The sequence below is a fragment of the Pezoporus wallicus genome, unplaced genomic scaffold, assembly GCF_028554395.1.
Source record: "Pezoporus wallicus isolate ANWC-B61680 ecotype Strahan unplaced genomic scaffold, APGP_CSIRO_Pwel_v1 scaffold_3294, whole genome shotgun sequence".
NCBI lineage: Eukaryota > Metazoa > Chordata > Aves > Psittaciformes > Psittacidae > Pezoporus > Pezoporus wallicus.
In genome coordinates this window covers 14395899-14416903 of record NW_026635478.1, presented here as the reverse complement: position 1 = coordinate 14416903, position 21005 = coordinate 14395899, and the positions used below count along the sequence as shown (strand labels likewise).

The following is a 21005-nucleotide window of genomic DNA, read 5'->3' as shown; positions in this document are numbered from 1 at the left end:
GAAGGCAACTTAAGCTTAAAACAATGCTCTAGTTTGGTGTGATGATTAAGTAAAGCAGCTCCCTCAAAATAGCCCAAACATCTGCAGGTTTGTTGTGCGATTCATGAAAAAAAAAAAACCAACCTAAATCCTGTCACACTTAGGTAAGAGATCTGATAATATTTTGAGGATTTTGTTAATGGGCATGAATTCCAACTTCCATTGGTAAACTCATTAGGGATGAACTCTGCTTCAGTAGATAGGGTCAGGTCTAAATCTTTGTACCATGCGAATTTTCATCTGAATCTCCAAATCAGGACCAAAACAGTACTAAAACATTGTCTAAGGTAAGATTAGCCTCTGCGCTTATTTTACTGGAAGAACAACATATACTAGGAAGGAAGAAGAGTTGAACAAAATTTGAAAGACAAAGAAAAATATTAGGCCAGTGAATTAAAGGAAAATCAACCACATCTGGGCCAGAACAAAAATGAAAAGGTGCTGTAACAAATCCTTGGGTCATTTCTAGTTAGGCTTTTTATTTTTTTACTGTGAGACAGTGAAGTTGGACCACATACACAACCTGAAAGTCCACATGATTGTTTTATTTACTGCTGATACACAAGGAATGCGTTGGGACTGGTATGCTATTAGGCTAAGCATTAACATGTTTGCCAGTTCCTGTAACAGCCAAGTAATTGTGAAAAAAGTAGCAAAAACTTTAAGTTCTGTTGCTCCTTGGAAAAGGCTGGGCCTCTGTTTTGATGAACTGTTGTCTTCCTCCTCTCTGACTATAATCAAATTCCCTCTTTGGTTCCACTCTTCTGTCTTGCATGGCATGTATCTTGCTGTCAGGCTATGGCAACTTATGATTGACTTATGCACACAAAGCTGGATGTTGGGCCACAGTCATACAATGTAGGAAGAAATCTACAGCATTTCAGTGTATTGTATAAGCTGTATATAAGCATTATAAGGTCACTTTCATGATAGTAGGGGTGAAAGTTCTGCATACTTAGAGCAATTAAAAATTAGGGATTTTAGGGTAACCAAAACAACAGTGAAAATCTCATGTCACTGCGATTATAACTGAAGAATACAACATCGTGCAGGCTACTATTTACTTTAAAAATCTAGTGTTGTATTGGTATTGCCCTCGAGACTGCTCCAGTGACTGCTCCACCCAGAAAACTTCCATTTTGTAAGAGACAGGTTCTGCAGGAACTAAATATACTCAGAATTAATCCTCCTGAGGTGAAAAACCCAGATCAAAGTTTGTTCATCATTTAACCCTTCAGAAAATGGCTTAGATCATTGCTGATCCACACATAAGATTCAGCTGAATTTCTGTTGCGGGTGACCTCGACTGACAGCAAGAAGCTAAAGCTAAGCGCCCAGTGAGCTATCATGGATGCTGTCATGAGCTATCAACATACAAGGATAAAAAGATAGGCCATACCTAGTATGAGAATCAAGATTTACATCTTTTCCCTTCATAGTCTATAGGATCTCATTGGGTCCTGTTCCCAACTGGGCAGATAGGACAGTTCCACAGACAGCTCCTTCTTGATAGGCCATCCCCAGGCTGTGAAAAATGGAGCCAAGTTCTTATTCACCTGCTGAGAAAACTTTTGTGCCCATAAATTCATCTTAGAAGGGTTGTCTTTTGGGACGGTGGACATTTTCTGGTAGTCAGAGAAGAGATGGATGAACGGGTCCCAACCAAACCCTTCCTGCAACTGATGAAGAAGAATACATTGTAAAAAGAATGAAATTCTCATTTCCCTAGAAGTATACCTGTGTTGTAAGCAATAGAAAATCCCATAGGTTTCTGCAGCAGTTTTTAGAATAAATGTAGAGTTAGATGAACGCATCGAACTTTCAGGCTTCAGAGCATAATTCAGAGCATTAGATACAGAAAAAGACACTTCCCATTACAATGACCTCCTAAAACAGAGTCAAAAGATGCACTGGGAGCAGCCAGAAATGTCACCAACCTATTATACAAGCTGCTGCTTTGAGCAGAGGAAAGCTTCTTCTGCAGTGAAAAAGCATCAAAGAAGACACCAACAGAAAACCTGGAAAGAAGGAGCGCAGGAGAACAAGGAGCAATCAGAAAACAGGAAGCAGAGATTCTGAGCAGGGCATGCTTTGGCTAGGAATAAGAACAAAAGGGATTCAGATGGAAAAACTGCTGTTGCTGTTACAACAACCTACACTGCTGCTCAAGATTAGCTTACTATGAAGAGCTGACTTGGAATAACAGCATGACAGGATGCAGAATGTCTACTCAATGTCCATAGTTCTTTACAAAGCTATGACTTACATCTCCCTTTCTGATATGAAACAGATTGACACTAAACTGCATTCCACAAATTCTCCATCATGCTGAAACAGCTAAGCAGTTCAGCACTTATACCTTAGGCAGAAAAGGTATAACAGGCAGGTTATCTACCTTTGATAATTTCCTATTAATATGAAAACTCCTGGTGCTGAGACTAGCTCTGGACTAGGCAGTTCCTATGAGGATTAAGGGAAAGAGGAAAGTGAAAAATCTCTCTTCTATGCTCCTCAAGATAATGCACTTTAATCTAGGACAGGCTTCTTGATTTAGAGTCTTGACCACAGTGAGGGATCCGATTACATGTGCAGGAGGATAAACAGAACCTGTTCCCTTGTCGCATGATGGACTACACTGGCTCTACTCAGAGCATCGGCTGATATGAACACCGTGCTCTTTGCTATGTTTTGCAGAGCCTAGCCATGTAACTCACCAGGATACTGCTAGAATCCTGGCTCTTCTACACACTTTACAATGTCAAGGGTTTTTTTATCAACTAGGTCAATGTCCTACAGGAAATCTGCAGCAGATTAAAGAGCTGTGCCCAAGTTTGCTCACACTTTTCCCATGCTGTGTAACAAGGAGCAGTTCCTGTTTCTACCCTAGGGAAAAAGATTTGTATGTTGCACTAAGCCCTCTCCCTGAGCGGCTAAGCCCAAGTCTGGCAAAGGAGGGTTTTCAAGAGACGTCAGCATTAGACACTCTGCTGTACACATCTCAGGTGCTTTCTAGACCCAGCATGAACCCAGTCTGTAAGCAAACACAAGACATGACAGCTGCAGACATTCTTCTGACACACGCTTCACTGACTGCTCTAATACACCTGCTTTTCCCAGTTACCTGCAGGTATGTCTCCAGAGCAGTCCACACGTTCCAGTCTTTCAACTGAGCACCTTTCTTCAGATACTCTCTTATCCTTTCCTCCCGACACTGTGACTTCAGAGCCCGATGGGCCTGATGCCTGGGAATCCTCAGCACCTTCTCATGAACATAGACAGACCAGAGGTTGCAGGTGGCCTCTGTGGTATGAGGAGGAAACTCCCATCCTTGCTGCTGTTGATTGTGTCCCAGCTCATGGACAGGACCCCAAAGACCAGTAGTTTGCATATGCTTCACATCTAACATCTCCTTCACCGAATCTAGGTGCCCCATGATGGGGTAGCCAGCATGCATCCAGCCTGCAGGAAAGATAGGTACCAACACACATCATAAGTGATCACCCCAATGCCTCTTAGACATAAATGACTGTATATTTTTCTTTCAATTCTCTAGTGCCTTTCCTTCATCTCACAAATCACACTGTATTACCATGAATGAAAACTTTCTTCCTTTGTGAGATATGGAAATACTAGATTTCACCCTAACAAATAATCAAATAAACAGTATAAAGGTAGTACTACTAGAAGGGTCAGTTAAGCACAGTTTTACACAAGCATAGGCTCATGGTTGGACTGAAGTTGAGATTTCAGGATGAAGGAAAAAGCCTGACTATTGCCCACAATCCACCTGAACTCTCACAAACTGAGCACAGTTGATGTCAATCCAACCATGCAATAATGTGGTTCAGCACTCTGGCAGAGCTTGAGTCTTCCCGTGCAGAGGGTGGATACTGCATGTCTGTGCTCCAGTAATCAGCAGTATGGATGAGACACATGGAAGTCACAGTTTGTCATGCTCAAGGGCTGCAAAGCTGGTCATGCTTAAGCCTGTTTTTAACCTCAGAGACAGCTATTCTATAAACAACTTCCTACCATCATGCTAGGCAAGAATCTTGCACTGCAAGGGATTTTATTTATGTCTCCTTGGTGTCTTCATTCCTAATTTGTCCTTATTTTTGAAGTTCCCAAAACTTTATACAAGAGCCACATACCTGAACTCAAACACCTATTGTAGCAGGGGATTAAGCAGTCCTTTACGCTCACTACATAGGGAGCCTACACAACTTTCTTTGTCTACAACACTCCGGTTGTAGAGAACTTGCAGCAAGTTTGAGAACATGAATGGCAAGGCCCTTCCTGCAGGAACCATTTAAGATCTTGAGTTCCCTCTTTTTTTCAGTAAGACGGATACATGTATTTAGCAGCCATGAGCACCCAAAAAGATCAGGTCCAAAAATGTGAGTGAAACCATTTATTCCACTCAAAACAGAAAGGAATTTTATGTCTGCAGACTATGATTTTTAAACTGGCATTTGCTCCCAAGTTGTGCAACAAATTCCTTCCATGTGGCTTAGCAAAGGGCTTAGTGTTCATGCCTAGCCCTTGTCTCATTGTGGGATGATGAATTTATCCATCTATTTTGAAAAACAGCTGAACAAAACTTGCATTGCAAAGTTCCACATTTACCATATAATTTGACTATAGATCAAATCCACTCAGTTCAGAACTGGGGAGTTCAGGAGGGGATGGAGCAACAGCTGCAAAACTACAGAGTCATGAGCTTCGACAGTGATACTGGTTCTACTTCTCCACTGCTATCACCTTAGGCACGCATCTTTTCTGGCTAAGCTTTGCTCACAGTAACCACCAATACCTGTGGAGCAGGTAGGCACACACAGGTTCAAGAGTTGGCACTGAATGTGTGAGAATAGTCCTGTGGCTGAGACAGGGCAAAACCAGAAATCAGACAGCTGTCTCCCAGTTGTACTGACTCTACAGTGCACTCAGGAGGGAGAATGAATGAGAACTACACGCAAGTCAAAGCCACTGTAGTCAGCAGCTCTGCCTCTTAACACAAGCAGGCAGAAGAAGAGCTGAGTGAGACAACACTCAGAGAGAGTGGGAGGCACCTGAAAGGGTCGACACATTTTTCAAACCCTGCCTTACCATGTTTTCATCCTGATGAAATAGGTCACAAATTATGCATGGGTCACCGTCATTTAACACCTTACATATATTCCCAGTCTGTGCTTTGCAAAAACAACCTCGAAGGAACAGACATTAATGCTAGAGGCCACTTGTCTCTTAGCCCTTGAGAAGGCCACATGGCAATACACCTACCACATGAGATCTGGACATCTGTTACAATCCTTTCTGGCCTTGGGAATTTTGGTGGTATGGCTGCCAATTTGCTTATTGCCACCATGATCTCGGTCCACAGGGTCAGCAGCGGCTGTGGGTTCTCCATGCGCCGGATGCTGTCAGATGGCACTGTCAGGATGAGATTCTCAACAGCCAGTTCTGCCCAGGGAGCAGGGTAGTGCCGGATACAGGCTTTCCACTCTCTTTCACAGGTCTCCCCTACATGAATAACACAGAAAAGCGGTTTAGCACAGCTCTGACTGTTGAACATGCTCCCAGACGTTAAGCTGGAGAAAGAGACCACGGTCACAAAATTCTCTGGGAAAACAGTATGTGGTAGTTGCATGACTGGGGGTGGTGGCTTTTAGCTAGTTAATCTTTATGCTGCGCTTGAGAAGTCTCCTCAGTCTCTTTAATGGATGGGAAACAGAGAGAAAAAGACTGGCATATAACAGAGTAGTAGCATAGCTAGAACAGATCCGTGTTTTCTATCTGAGAACAAGAAGTATCAGGCTTCTCCAGTGTTCCTTGATGACCTCATTTCTTCTTCTTCATCAGAGATTTGCTGTTTCATGTAACAACCCTGGTTTTCTTTAGCTGACAGAAGAGCAAGAAGAAACAGTGTAATGGAAGAGACACTGAGAGCAACATAGGAAATTCAGCAGAGATTTACTGTAGAGACTAGAAATGGCCATATGGAGGCACAGTAAAGCAGGCAGAAGGCAAAGCAAGCTTTATTGAGACAGAGGGTCAGCCTGTCTCCTTCCAACACAATGGTTTCCACCGGAAATGACAACTCCAACATCCAAGAAATGTTGGTTTGGACAAACCCTGCCCATTTTGTGACAGCTCCTTCACCCATCTCCTGCCATGTAACAGGCACAGCGTGACTAAGTCCTGGAATCCCAGAGGACAACGAAGCAAGGAAACTAAATATGGATATTCCTAACCCCAGGCATTTCTAAGATATTCCTAAGCACAGAATCATCCTTTCTTTCAGGCACAGGACAGCAGCATCCTTGAACAGTGCTAAGGAGAAAGGCACCAAGGTAAACAAACCTACCAAGCTTGAAGAAAGGAGCTCTGACTGCCCCTTCCACCGTGATGGGCACTTTTCCCAGGTTGCTCTTTGCTGGTACTACGATGTAAATGAGACCACCCCAGAGGCAGGAAACAGTCTGTTTCTGGCTGGCAATATCACATGTGCGTATCACCACTGGGGCCCGTTTCAGCTCTGTGGCATGAGAGAGGTCATCTGTGTGACACCCAATCTGAACCTGGCAAACAGGAGGGTAGAAACAGCTGGTCAAAGGGCTCCAAGTGTGACTTGGCAGACTGACCACAACACCTTGAGTCATCTGCTGCAGCACTGTCCCTGCAGGGCACACACACAGGAGGCCTTCCAGCCTAGTGCAAGTTTTCAGCCTGTGGTGACAAGAAGCAGCAAAGAGAGTGAAAAAAACACTGGTGAAGTTTAGTGCTATCCCTATCTCAGGCGGTCTTACAGCTATACTCTCATTATTACTGGCTCAACTACATCCTTCACCAGCAGTTCAGGGTACTGCAGTGACATCTGTCGTTGCATTGTACTTGCATTGCTAATTCCTTCACCCTTCACCAGCAAGAAAGTCACATCCTGTAACATATGAGCTGGAGAGATGTGATCACTATTGGCTTCTTTTATTCTGCCTCATCCTTGCTCCTCATACAGTAAACCAGACAGCATGTGGCTGTAGAGAAACAGAGAGAAATTGGAGAGAAACAACCGAGTTTATTTTCCATGTCAGCTGCAGGGAGCTCACTGCAAAAAAATATCCAAGCAGGTAAGCATTTATCTGCTTGTTCTTTGCAGAGAACAAGATTCCAAGTAACCAGTTTATACCTGATCTGGGTACATCTACACAGCAATAGTGACAGCACTGTGCAAGCACCTTATGAGAGATTTGGAAAGACAGAACTAAATTTGATGCATAGAAGGACTCTATGTATCTCAACCTTGAAAATCACCTTGATCAGTTCTCTTTGCACAGTAACAGCAAAAAACTCCAATACAGCTGCCTTCAGGCAGCAGCCACACTCACTTACCCTGCCAGCACACAGAAATAAGAGGAATCCAACAGGAAAGTGGGAAACAAGGTGAAAAATTAGCCAATTAATAAAAAGTGCCACAGAGTGGCAGCAGTAGGACATAACTGAAAAGGCAGCAAAACCAGTGATAAAACCCTTCTTGGTGCTATTTTTGAGTGCTCACCTGACAAATACATGGGTATAAACAGAAGCCAAATTAGGGACAGCTTACCTTTAGACCAGCACCCACCACCTGGCAAGGGAATGATATAACTGCTGTGTGTCCTTCAGGGGCATAGAGTCCTGTACTCCTCCAGGCTGTCTTACCTAAAATGTAAGAGAACATAGTCTTAAACAGCCAAGCACTTCTTCATCCTGATGTTACAGATTCCGGAGATTTCAAGCTGCAGTAGAAGATTCTTCATTCGTTTTATTTTCCCTTGCTCTACACTCACAGAACTGTCTCATGTTTTACCCAGCCTGTCAGAAATACAGTTTTAATGCAATAGGGTACCAGTGTGAACAAGATCATCACACCACTAGCAAGCAGGCCCACCCAAACTTGAACCTCTGTAAATGCCAAGCTTAAGTGTGTTTACTAGTATCTTTTAAAAATAATAATCATCATAAACAAAAAAAATAAGAGAAGAAACCAAAAACCCTACACCTCTCCACTCCCACCCTCTTACCCTAAAGCCCTCAAAAGAGGTGCATATTGTGGTGCTATTAAACATGTCTGAAGTTGTAATGGTCATAAAACATTTCCTAAATAACAGACCAACACTGACATTGCATTTTTCTTTACTGACTGGCCCAGCACCAGGAATTTCTGTTTCTAGCTGCCTGAAGTTATGAGAAAGCCTAAAATGCTTTGCTATGCTAGGTGTAACTGTAAGATGAGTATCCCACCATAACGCTACAATTTATAGTGGTTTTAGACAGTCTTCCCATGGAAATGCAAGTCTCCTCTGCCTAAGTCTCTGTAAACATCTGTAAACATCTGTAAACACAGAACAAAACTGATTCATCTCTGTTGTACTGATCAGGCAAAATCCAATCCCTAATTCTGACATAAAGTTTACTCAAGCATATTTCAACACAAACAGCAGGAGTCCTAAAAAAGAGCTGAACTGCCATAAAGCACCCAAATGACAGCCTTTCCTGCCCTCTAAGAAGGCAGGATGGTTTTTTCAAGCAAAACCTAATCCAAGGAAAAGTGCGAATTAGACCATATCACAATGTTTCACCAATTTTTCTCAGTTTTGCTGAATTTGCACCAAAGGCAGTTTTGAAACAGTGTCCAGGGTTTCCTAGCATTTCTTTCGTTTATGCAAAATGACACAAATTCTGAGCATTTCTGGTCAAAAATACTGTGCTCAATCTAATATATTCAGCCTCATTTTCACCCCGAAACCAGACCTTCACTCCATCAACTGTGCTAACACAAGCTGTGAGACTGTGCTATAACTGGCTGAAATTATCAAGATAAAAACCAACCCTGTTGTTCCTAACTCCTACCTCTTTGTAGGATGGCCCCATGGACAGTTGTACCAGCACAATTATGGCAACAACAACCTGCAACATAGAGACTACAGTTTCTCAAGGAAGCTTTCTCGCCAAAGTTATTGTGCTGTCCAAGTACCCTGAGGCACCTCTGATAGGCGGTTCTTCTGCCGCAAGTGACAGTGCACCAATACTGAAGAAACAGGGCATTCATGGGGTGTTTCAGAGTGCTGAAATCAGGACTGGTCACATAAGGAGCCTTTCTGCCACTACACAGAGGACAGCCTCCTTACAGTGAAGCCTACAGTGAAACCGCACATCTGTGCTCATGTTCAGATGTATGCAGACACATGGACGCTGAGGACAGACATCCCACCAATCCCCACAACAGGATGCCAGAAAGAAGTGAGATATACTCCTCACCTGGGTTTGTGCCATCAATTTCCACAGTGATGGGAAGGGCACAGACCCCAGCAGCAGATTTCTGCACTAGGGCTGCACTGTCTGTCATGGTTAAGGACAGCTCAGTTGCCATGCACAGAAGAACTGCCTCTTTGGAGTTGCTCTTGACAGGGCACTGCTTGCTGACTTGCGGGATCCCGCTTCTCCGAAGCACTTTGGTCAGGATGCGGTGGAGCGAAGCATACGCAGGGCAGTCATGGACTGGGATGTGCAGAAAGGCAGCACAGTCTTGTGCTAGCCTTTGCAGCCAGTCCTTCATGGGGGCCTGGACCTCCTCATGCTTGTCTACATGCCTGTTGAAAAGAGCGAGTGCCTTGCGGAAGTGGTAGTGCTCCCCAGGCCCCACAGGCAGGTACTTAGCTGCCTTGGTGCTCTGCCCCAGGATGCTCAGCCCGAAGCGATTCAGGATTTTGTTGCCGGGATATTGTGCCACAGCAGCTTTGCCGCAGTTCTGGGAAGCCCAGTACCAAGCCTGGCCCCCGATCAGTAGGCCACCTCCCTCTGCCACAAAAGCGTGAACCCTCTCCGCCTCTCTGATGCCATGCGAAGAGCAGCAGTACACACTCATGTCACCTGTCAGCTGTGACACCTGCGACTTCACCTCTCCCTGAGAGAGGAGGCTACACAGTTTCTTCAGGCTGGCATCCACACCCACCAGCCCCTTTCTCCCAGCATCCAGCCAGCAGATAGCATTGAGCAGGAATGTGGACAGCTTTGGGGAGAACAGCTGGCTCTCATGGCTTGCCACCACAACACGGCCTCGGCCATAGCGTCCCGCAGCTAAGAGGCAGCGGTGTGAGCTGTCCAGGCAGAGAGGGAAGCAGAGTTCGCCGTGTACCAGTAAGGTGGAGGGTATGCCCCCAGTCACCAAATCCAACTCCAACACACCATTCAGGAGAAAATCAGCATCACGGCTGAGGTTGGCCTGGTGCCTGCAGAACCAAGAGAGGTCCAGATTAGCCGCAGCCTCAGAATCTTTTGCACAAAAGGCCACCTTGCACAGCTCACCCTCTTCTTCTTACTTATCCTAGTACCTCATGTTATCAGTTCTTTCATAAAAAATAAAATATCCACCAGTACCTAATTTTTCCCTTTTTAAAGCCTCAGTTTTTACAGCCAAGCAAATCTGTAAGGATCTCAGGACACATTTAAAAGAACAGAGAGAAAGAAGAGGTCAAAACAAAGTTTCGAGACCTATGAAGAGCTACTTGACAATCTAAATACATTGCAGAACTAAAAAATCAGAAGACCTTCTGTATTGTTTAAAATGCAAATGATGTGGGAACTGGCACATCATTTATCTCATCATTCTGTTATCTCCTAAACAGAAACTTTCTCCATTTACCCTACCCTAGTCATTATGAACTAGGCAAGCCCAAAAGATTTCTGTGTGTCTTCTCCCATCCTCTGACACTGTTGAGTTAGGCCAGATGGGCAAGATGGACAGGCAGACACACAGCTAGAGAAATAGCAAGTGACTAGAAGATGAATCACATAATCCTCACATTACTGCTAGTTGGCTTCCACAATATAAAGAGATTATACTGTGTAAGGCCCTCTTATCTCTGCTATTTCCAAATGACTCCTGTATGTTACTGTGGAGAAAGACATGTTAATTACTTTCATTTACTTTGCTTACACTTTCTCCTGGTTCTGCCAAACGTGGTTTTTCCCCAAAACCTGGAAAAAATCTGTTGTTATGTGGCCAACTCAGTAAGAATAAACAATGCTACCCTTCTGCATGCCCATAGGACAGGAATTAAATCTGCAGCTTTCCGTCGGTTATTACTTCACTGAGGCTCTTTGTCAACACAGTATGTACCCAGGCATATGGCACAGCACCTGCCTCAGACAAACTGGGAGCATGGAGATTTCCTGCCCACAGCCTGGGTCAGGAGCCGAGAAGAGATGTGGCATCCAGCCCACCTCCTCAGCTATTTGCCAGCCCCAAGGTTTCACTTGCAGAAGGTGAATTTCTGTAAATAACAGGCTAAACAGGTTTAGCAGCTGCCAGGCACACCCTGGCCCAGAGGGCTAGCCTGGTGCTCCATCTCCAACCTGGTTTTGAACTGTGGGAAACTTGCCCTGAACCTGTACACACGTGCTGGGAGAGGGAGAGGTACCTCCTCCTGTCTCCATGTTCTGTGTTGTACTCAGACACACTTTGTCAGGCAGTTTGCTCTAAAAGATGGCTCTCCTCTTCTCCTTCCCCTTCCAATGAATTCCCCAGGCCTGGCCCAGCTGTTCTGGAAGCAAAGACACCTCACTTTCTGATTGCAGCCAGTGGAGAGATCCCCCTTCAATTAGAAAGACAGTTGTATCCCATCCTGGCTATTCAAGAACCATCATCCTCATTTCTCACCTCAAGAATCGTCTATGAATACCTCACCTGCATAACCTAATCAGTTGTTTAGATGGAGAGCAATTCAGATACTTACGGGACAACTAACGGGATCTTGGGAATTTTCTTGGCAACTTTGAAGATGCCTTTCTCCACAGCATTTCCTGTGAAGTACACACCAGCCACACTGGTCACCTGGTTCCCAGGGAACTCAAACAGCACCTTCTCCTTGCCATGTTGACTAGCCCAGTACCAGGCTTGGCCACCAACAAGCAGCCCTCCACCTCCCTTTAGAAAGCCAATCAGGTCTTTTGCCTGCGTGCAGTCATAGGCCTCCATACAGTACACCCCCAGGGAGGGACTAAGCTCTGCCCCAACGTGTACTTTGGTGCCAGCCCTGAGTAGCAGCTGGGAGAGGGAATCCAAACGAGGATGGACCCCAACCAGGGCCTCGGGGGAAGGCTTGAGCCACTCCACAGCATTTGTGAGGAACTGGAAAAACTTGGAGTCCTTCAAGATTCCTTCATGGGAAACAACCACCATCCGGCCCTTCCCATACAGTGAAATGGCAATCAGAACCTGCTTCTTAGAGCTCAAAAGCACAGGATAGGCATCCTCTCCAACAAGCAGCAATTCACAAGGAACAAAACCACCAGTGAAGTCCCATGGCCCGACACCATTTACTAACATCTCATAGGTGGCAGAGGGCTTCATCTTCAGGTCACACCTATCTGGTGGAGAGAAGACAAGCATTCAGTACAGTATGGCTCAGCAATCACAAACAGCTGTAGCAACCCTATAGAGTCATTTTTTTGTTGTCTAGTAGGAACTCCAAACACATGGCAATCATTTACTGGAACTGGCTTCGTAGGCACAACTTTTCCAGAGATTTGAATGCTTTTTGTTTGCTTGTTTGACTTTGTTATCTAACTCTTTACAATTTAAACAGGAGTGACAACTATATCAAGATGATGGAGGAAAAGAAAGTGATTGTTTCAATAAATTCTGCTATGCATCATGGAGGGGAACAGAGAAATGAAAATACTCACTTTCCCACTAATGATTTATACAGAGCGGGAGAGTGCCAGAGGCTCCAGGAAGTCTACAAGAACTTGCCTGATAGAGGTGGTTTACATGGAAATAGCCAGGAAGTTAAAAGACCTTATCAACACAATACATGGCATAATTTAAACATGCAGTTCACATTTTAATTCCTAATTGGATACATACTGAGCTGCACACAGTTGCTGCGAGATGGTATTCCAAAACTGTACCTCTGATTAGGCACTATAAGCTCCTGATTAGTATTAGGAGGTGCTGTGAGTGGGAGGAGAGGCAGCAGAAATTATGGAGACAACCAACTCCCCTGGAATAACTGTGAATTTAAGTCACAGTACCTAGCAGAGCAGGTTTGAGCATAGGAGATTCATGCCCTAGTTCCCTGATCCAAAATGCCCCATGATCTCAAGGAAACAATTTCCCTCTTCTGTAGCTTTGTTACACCTGTTTTCCTATCTACAAAGTAAGGAGAGTGGTACTGACCTCGACTGCCAAGCCCTTTGAGGTCTGTGGGTCAAGTGCTATATTCAGGCTTCCTCAGTTTGAAAGTTTAACTCGGGTCTTCACCAGTTATCTTCTGCTGAGCCTGGGCGGCTGTGACTGTGAAAACAGGAAGGTTTTGAGGCAGAGTACGGCCCAGTCACACCCAGTTCCTGCCATTCAGGATTCACAAGGCTGACTTGGAGCACAATGCCCGTGGCAAGGGAGGGAGCTGCTCCGGGGCCAGCCCGGCCGTTTCCCTGGCAGCACCATGCCAGCACTGGAGCTGCATTCTCTGATCTTCACATGCATTTCAGATATGGCTACCCTGAAAGCAAATTCTTGGCATGCAAACACAGGGAAATAGAAAAATCCTTGGAGAAGCAGCATCCTTGATTTGGATTTGTCACAAGCCACAGGGTGCTTGGAAACAGCAACCTGAGCAAGAACGACAGTACAATTCCCATTGCTTATCCTCCAGACATGCCTGCAAGCTCCGTTTTTTTTCCACCCAGACTCTCGTGGGACTCCACTGTTGTTTTACATAGGAATTATGAGTCAACGCTGCTGATTAGCATATGATAAAAATTGCACTGCCCAGTAATTTAGTGCTGGTTTGCTAGCTTAGTCTGAATTCCAGCTTTGTTTCCCCAGGTTTGAATAAGCCCTACATTTAAAGGCAAACATAGAGGCAAACACGAGGTCTAAGTGGTTTACGTTGTTTTACCAGGAATCATGCAACAGAGTAGTGACACAGCTTGGGAAAATACTAACGTTTTTTTCTGGTGGCTTCTGTGGATTTGATACTAACGTACTGATACACTGACCCTACTGTAGAGGAGAGGAAAATCAGGTGGGTAGTTTCAGCAATTCATATTCCACAGAGGACTACCCTACAGGACTAGGTTTGTAGTAAAAAACAATCTTTACTTATTAGCTCACACCCTCCTTATTACAGGATTTGAAAGCTAACATCCTAAACTCCATGCAAATAAAACGATGGGTGCTCCCTGGCATTTTTCCAGAACAAAGTGTGGTTGTCTTGGCAAGGATTTGAATTCTCTCTTAACCTGAATGCAATTATCACCATGTAACAGAATTCCCAATTTCTGTGTAATCACAGTTTCACTGTTTCCATTGTATTAACCATTTTAGTGTGGAGAGAAGGAAGGAAAGAGTACTCATTAGACCCCGAGCAGACACAACTACAGGTGAACTCCTCTTTCTACAGAGAAGGAAGAAGACCCAGCAGGCACAGATAACACTCGTGTTGAACAAGAATTGTAGGATGCTGCAGAAGACTGAGCTGTATGTCATGTTACATAGGAGGGAAACAACTATTAGAGCTGTGCGCAACACAGAGGGAAGAGAAAGATCTTCGTTCCTAGCTGCCTCCCTTCCTAACATGGAAGTGGAAGCTCCCCATGACTGTCTTGAATGAGTTAAAGATTCAATTCCTTGTCTTCTCTCCTGCCCCTGCCACCTCTCACATCCAGACAGATGCCACATCCATTTCCCGCAGATCTGAGAATATTGAGAGTAAGTATTGGAGCATATATTTATAAATCCTACCAGATGACTAATTCTCTCCTAGTCTTTCTTCTGTCTCTGAAAATGGGACAAAATTATGAGGGGACGTACTTGGGCTTCATTAAATGCAGAATTCAGAATGCATCATCTGCTGCCCAAGAAGCCATCATACCCAGGCAAAAGGGATGTGGTACACAGGAAGGTGTACCCCTTGGTACACTCAGGAAGGATATCTCTGGGAAAGACATAAGCTGGGGGGGCTCTAAGGGTGCATAAGGGAAATAGACAATGTCAGGTGCTCGGTCACTTTGGGGCGAGTCTTTGAGGTCCTTGTAAAGCCTGTGAGGATCTTCATGAGTAAAAAGTATGGGACTATGTGATATCTGAGGGAAAAGACAAAAGGCACAGGACAGCCACCAGGTGGATCACTTGTTAGGAACACAGGCAGCCTAAGCAAGTGAGACAATTCCTAGGGATTTGGCTGCTCTTCTAAATAGGGTGACTCTTGGGCTTTCCAGTCTTTCCTATCTTGCAGATTTACAGTCTATCTGCCTGCACAATAAGCAAGCACCAGGTATGCTTCAAAGTCTTCAGGACTGAACATCTAAGGTATGCTCTGCATGCTTCTCAACCCTTTTCAACAGCTCTGAAAGCATAAGCACTATGAAGCCACCAGTGGGGTAGGCTAAAGCAGTAATCCCTGAAATGTAAAGATCAAGCAATGTTCAAGAAGGGTGGTGAGATGAAGCAATAAGTCAATAAATTCAGGTGCAATGGATTGCATGCAAAAGGGAATACAACATTTGAACTTCGACAACCTTTCCTGAAAAACTGCTCGAAGCTACTGTAAAAAGAAGGCACCTCGTGGAGATCACAGAATCGTAAAATATCTCAAGTTTGAAGGAAAACACATGGATCATCAAGTTCAACTCCATGCTCCTCACAGGATTACTTAAAATTAAACAATATTACTAAGAGTGTCATCTAGATGCTCCTTGAACTCTGACAGGCTTGGTGCCATGACCACTTCCCTGGGGAGCCTGTTCCAGTGACTGACCACCCTCTCAGTGAAGAACCTTCTCCTAATGTCCAAGCTGAACTGCCCCTGACACTACTGGAAAAGTGCAGTGGAGAAGTGTGAGGCAGCCAAGCCAGAAAGCTCACATGGGAAAGATAAATTTAGAAAAAAATACACCAAAAAAAGCATTTCTAACGTTATATAACAAAAGTCAAAGAAACAAAGCTAAATACAGTAAAGGGAAATAGAGCCAAAGAAGAAGTAAACTAGGTTGTAAATTAATGACAACTCTAAAATTGGGTCAAGAAAGCAATTACCAAAGGAATTTCTTATTTTTTTTAACCACCACAGCATTTAGTTATTAGAAAAAAAGAAGTACCTTTTTATTAAAAATGCAAGAGAATTGGTCAGTTGATTTCTAAGCCTAGTAAAATGCTGCTGTGCCATCTATGGACAGATGTCTATACAAAATCCTGCTGTTTAGTATTTTTAAAAATCTACATCTGTGATCTAAACGGCACAGCACATATCACATAAATGAGATTACCAAATAACAGTAAGCAGTAGAAGCACAGAACAAATCAGAACCTTACTAGAAAACAATAAAAAAAAAAACAAAAACAACAAACCAAACAAGAATTTGCCTAAATGCAAGTTCTGTGGCCTGTAGTTTTAGAAAAGTGTTGACATCTATTGGTGAACAAGAAGCAGAGCAGCTCAGAAACCTCCCGGAACTGCAGACACAGAGCCCTTTTCCAACCCCATTCTGCCATGTAACAGCTCAGATCATTTCCCTCTAAAGGTTGCTGGGTTTTAAAGCAGGGGATGAGCGTAGCAGCATTGTTTTCATTTGAAAAGGAACCCAGAAGAGACCTAACACTCTTCGCACGTGGGCCATGATAGTCTACTATAGTCTGCAGTGATGTGGCAAAATATAAGGAAAATCATAGAATCATAGAATAGTTAGGGTTGGAAAGGACCTTAAGATCATCTAGTTTCAACCCCCCTGCCATGGGCAGGACACACAACTTTACCCCTTCTAAACTAAAAAGACAACACAGGATTTTGTTTTGCTATATACTGCTGGGGAGAAAGGGAAAGCAGGGATTCTGGGACAGCCCACTGAAGCTGGGAATGAACAGGCAGGGTGTAACTCAGGCAGTGGGCAACAGTTACATCCTTATTGGCCTGTCACAGACATGTCACACAAACTAACAGCATAGGATTAGACTGATGAAGGCTTGCACCCTACTGTGAACTTCAAGGAAAGCACTGCTTACTGCAACAAAATAATGTGGAAGTCACATAAACTTAACATTGCTCCCTCTGTCCAATCTGGCTTTGAGCATGTCCTCACCAGACTCGAGCCACACTGTGTCAAATTGCGTCTTCCCTGGCAGCTGGCATCAGGGGTGCTCCTGCTCATGGCTGTGCTGTTGGTCCATCTGCCAGTGGGCAGCTAGTCTGATTCGGCAGAGTGTAATGGCTTCTGTCTATATTCCTTTCTTATGCCTCATTCTCATCCCTTTCAAGCCAATCAAGCATGAGCCCAGTGCTCATGATGAGTTGGGCTCAATTTGTGTTCCAATCAGAAATTAATATTCAGGGTTATTCCCTTTTTGGTTATTCTGTGACTTGTTATCTCATATTGTTATCTTTGAGCTTGCACAGACTTGTATTCCTCTTATCGATCTTTGTGGGAGTCTGTGGTGCCAGCTTGATCCACACAACTGGGCAAGTGAAACTCCTAGCCACAGCCTGTCATGGCAGGGCTTTGGTCAACCTACACAGTCCAGTGACTTGACCTATGACATATCTGAAAAGTTGACCCTTTGACAGCTGACCCCAAAGGTCTTTCCTTCTTGATGGGCTAGGCCACCCTGAGTTCTGCTCCTGCCTGTGTAGGACCTGCCAACAAAGCTACAGCTGAGCTGCATTGCCCTACATCATCTTTCTGTGTTTTATGTTCAAACCTTGCTATCTCCAGCAACTTTATTTAAACCTGTTCATAAATACAGCATGTTGCCGACCAGTTTTGGATAGCCTTCATGTCCTGGGAAGATGTTGAAGACTCTTGGTGCAATTCCTTTGGTTTTCAGGACATTTAACACCCAAGCTATTCTCTGATTTTTCAGGCAATCACCTCACTTGTCCTTTTGCTCTGCCTGAAAGCTATTGCCAAAATTCTCATTTTCACCTCTCCTGAGTGTACCCATTGAGTTCTGAAATCTTTCCTTTATATTCTTACCACCTTGCTTAGCTACTGTCTGTAGTTGTCTGTACTATACATCTTCTGAAAATAAACCTGACATGATATTAAGGCTCCTTTGCAATGCTACAATACTATAAACATGCCTTTTAAGGCTTTAAAGAAGCCTTAGAAAACAGGGCAGACTCTTCTAACCTATTTTCTACCCATACATACCCCTGTGAAAGTATTACAGCATTGACATCATCTATAAAATCCACAGCCTTTTTTCTGCTGTCTCTGTCCCCTTCTCCACAAAGCCCTTCACATACAGCCCACTTTCAACTTTTGTCTGTTGCACCCTAAGGGAGGCCCTTAAGCAGTATCTGAGCAGTCCTTGAAAAGTTACTAAGGGACTTAACCTGCAGTACTGGGTTTAAATTACTTATCTAAGAGTTTGCATTACTGTGCTAAAAACAGGCGAATGGCTGAAAATATGAGATACATAAAACCTGTAAGAGATCTTCACTAAAAGCTCTCCTTTCCTTTTTCACTATTTATCACTTTCCTGAATTTGGTTCTAGCACGTTTGCCAGTTGTAGCCGATTTAGAGACATTTCTACAAACTGCAATTTTTAAATGCTGGATTATTAAGTATTTAACTGAAAAAGTACTAGTCTGAAACAGAAACTTCATTGCCAACCATAAAGCAGATGACCAGAAAAATCTTACTGAAACCAAAACATAGTTCGCATGGAGACCTCAGAGCATCATTCCAGTACCTGAGGATGCTGGAGAAGGACTCTTCCCCAGGGACTGTAGTGATAGGACAAGTGGTGACAGGTTTAAACAGGGAAGTCCAGGTTAGATAATAAGGAAGAAGTTCTTCACTGTGAGGGTGGTGAGGCACTGGAATGGGTTGCCCAAAGAACTGGTGAATGTTCCATCCGTGGAGGTGTTCAAGGCCAGGTTGGACAGAGCCTTCAGTGACATGGTTTAGTGCGAGGTGTCCCTGGCCCATGGCAGGGGAGGTGGAACTAGATGATCTTAATGTCCTTTCCAACCCAAACCGTTCTATGATTCTATGATATAGTTGGTTTATTAGAGAATCTAGGTGAAAAGAGAGGTCAGATTTGACATATTGGGAGTGCAGAGAACTTGTGTGTTAGTGCTGACTGGAGAATGTAAATTCAGTACCATACAGATTCATTAGTCAGGGGACAGATAAAGAAGTATCTCATGTTTTTGCTATGCCTTCCCTAACAAGACTTGCTGGAGCAGAGCCAGCTTAGGTGCTTTTGTGTTCCTCAGTATATTAGGGTCTATGCACAGAACCAGCTCTATACCACCTACAGATTTAACCTGTAACCAGGTAAATCATCCATGTTAAATTGCAAATTGACAGCAGTAGAAGCTTCTAGACTAAATGCACCCAGAAACCACAACTGTTTTTTTGCCTCTCCACCTTCCCCAACTTACTCAGTTTGAAAGTGCACTAAAGTATATGTTTGCTTGGGGTTGAAAAGTGTGCTCATTTTCAGGGGAAACCTGCAGATTTCGCAGTTTACACCCACTTGCTAAAGTAACTACAGATTCTTTATTCAGGCTCTTCTGCTACTACTTTCCTTTGTCATCAGCAGAACCCACCTGAGACTGCTGTAGTCATTGTGCACCGAGCACAGATGCAGCTTTATAATGGCACAGAAGAACTCCAGGTTGCATGCAGAGTCAGGACAGATGTAACACACACGCTCGCAGAGCTATCTCACATACTGCCGCCAAGCTTTCTGCAGCCTTTCCACGGACCCCTTCTGAACTTAGAGGTCTGCATTGCCTTAAGACAGCAGAAACGCAACTCTGGAACACTACCCACAAGCCTGTGAGCCTCTTCCCTTTTGCCTACAGTGACCGGCTTTGTAACCGAAGGCTCAAACATCACACCGAAGTTGCAGAAGCAAAAGACGCATCAGCAGCCATCTGTTCTGTCCTCTGCCAGCGGCAGGGGGAGTGTGCGGTACATCCGCTGTTCCGCAGCGCCAGCTTTTGTGGTTTTAGACCCGACGATGCGGTGAGCGACTGCGGCAGGCAAAGGGACAGCTGTGAGCCTGCCTGCTCAGGATCTGTCGAGAAAACGGATGAAAGAGAAGTTCAAGAAGGGCCGGAAAGGCGCCGCCTGATGCGGGGAGCCAGTGTTAATGGATTGCAGTGGGAGATGGAACGCCTGTAATACTACTTTGTTATGTCCGAAATAATGGGCAAGGTCCTGGTCTGATTCTGCATCACTTGAAGTTGGAAACTACTTGGCCCAAAGTAGCTTACAACCTGTGAGATTTGTACAGATGCTGAGTAACCCCAGACAGAATCTGGCCTGCTAATTCCTCTATGCTTGCACTAATGCTCTTCGCATTCAGAAGTAGCATCTCTCTACTGATGGATACCCAAATCCTGCACCAGCAGGTCAAGGCACGAAATGGTGTTACTTACCCTGGTGGAGCTCACGCTCCGTGCCCTGAGCATGTCTTCACTTTTCCTGGTCCGGAGTAACCAACCGTTTTTAAACACACGGTTTCTAGCAGGATCCCCAGCCCTGCAAGCCAGGGGATGCCCGAGCTTCCCAAGCTTCATGACACGTTGCTTCCATGCCTGTTTCTGCGTCTGTTCTACGTAATCATCCACAAGCGCGCGGTGGATGAAAAAACGAGCCCATGCATCAGCAAAGGACTGCTAACACTGAGGAAGGCTGCTCTGAGTTAAGCGCAGCCAGCGCTGTGAAAGCGCGCCCACCCTCTCTTCTCTAGTGAAGAAAATGCCCCTTACTCGCCATTTCCCCTTTCACAGACACCGCGGCGATGGCGTATCTGTCCCCAAGGGCAACATACACTTCCTGCCCGCCCCCTGGCGCTGCCGGGCGCTTTGTGGCAGCCCAGCTGCCTCTCTAGAAACTTCTCGGTCCGTCCCTCCTCCTCCCCTCCCCTTCCTCCTCCCCCCTCGACCGGGGGCCGGCGCTGCGGGGAAGG

The 21005-nt window shown here is 44.7% G+C and overlaps 2 protein-coding genes across 6 annotated transcripts in view; one reads left to right on the top strand and one right to left on the bottom strand.

Annotated features, from left to right (window-relative positions):
* The window catches only part of NECAP1 (NECAP endocytosis associated 1), a 150182-nt gene that overhangs the window by 48078 nt on the left and 81099 nt on the right, over window positions 1-21005 (top strand). The gene's annotated exons all lie outside the window — the stretch shown is intronic.
* Window positions 564-20984, bottom strand: TCAF2 (TRPM8 channel associated factor 2). Of its 5 annotated transcripts, none has more exons than XM_057428834.1 (9): window positions 20473-20984; window positions 13256-13372; window positions 11811-12444; window positions 9334-10304; window positions 7640-7734; window positions 6404-6617; window positions 5320-5559; window positions 3161-3498; window positions 564-1718 (listed from the first exon to the last, which is right to left on the bottom strand). In XM_057428834.1, exons 3-9 carry the CDS (start codon window positions 12425-12427, stop codon window positions 1473-1475), a joined length of 2721 nt encoding a protein of 906 aa, XP_057284817.1. In that variant the 5' UTR covers window positions 12428-12444; window positions 13256-13372; window positions 20473-20984; the 3' UTR covers window positions 564-1472. The 5 variants fall into 5 exon arrangements, with proteins under 5 accessions (XP_057284817.1, XP_057284826.1, XP_057284833.1 ...); XM_057428843.1 differs by having other exon boundaries at window positions 11811-12440; XM_057428850.1 differs by lacking the exon at window positions 13256-13372.

What these genes read in the sequence shown, in the direction of transcription:
- TCAF2 (XM_057428827.1), bottom strand. Translation starts at nt 12,466, where the DNA reads ATGCTTGTCTTCTCTCCACCAGATAGGTGTGACCTGAAGATGAAGCCC. An exon ending in AGCTCCTTTCTTCAAGCTTG is followed by an intron (nt 5,560 to 6,403) that starts GTAGGTTTGTTT and finishes TTATTCATGTAG; the next exon opens with GGGAGACCTGTGAAAGAGAG. An exon ending in AGATGTCCAGATCTCATGTG is followed by an intron (nt 3,499 to 5,319) that starts GTAGGTGTATTG and finishes TCTTTCCTGCAG; the next exon opens with GCTGGATGCATGCTGGCTAC.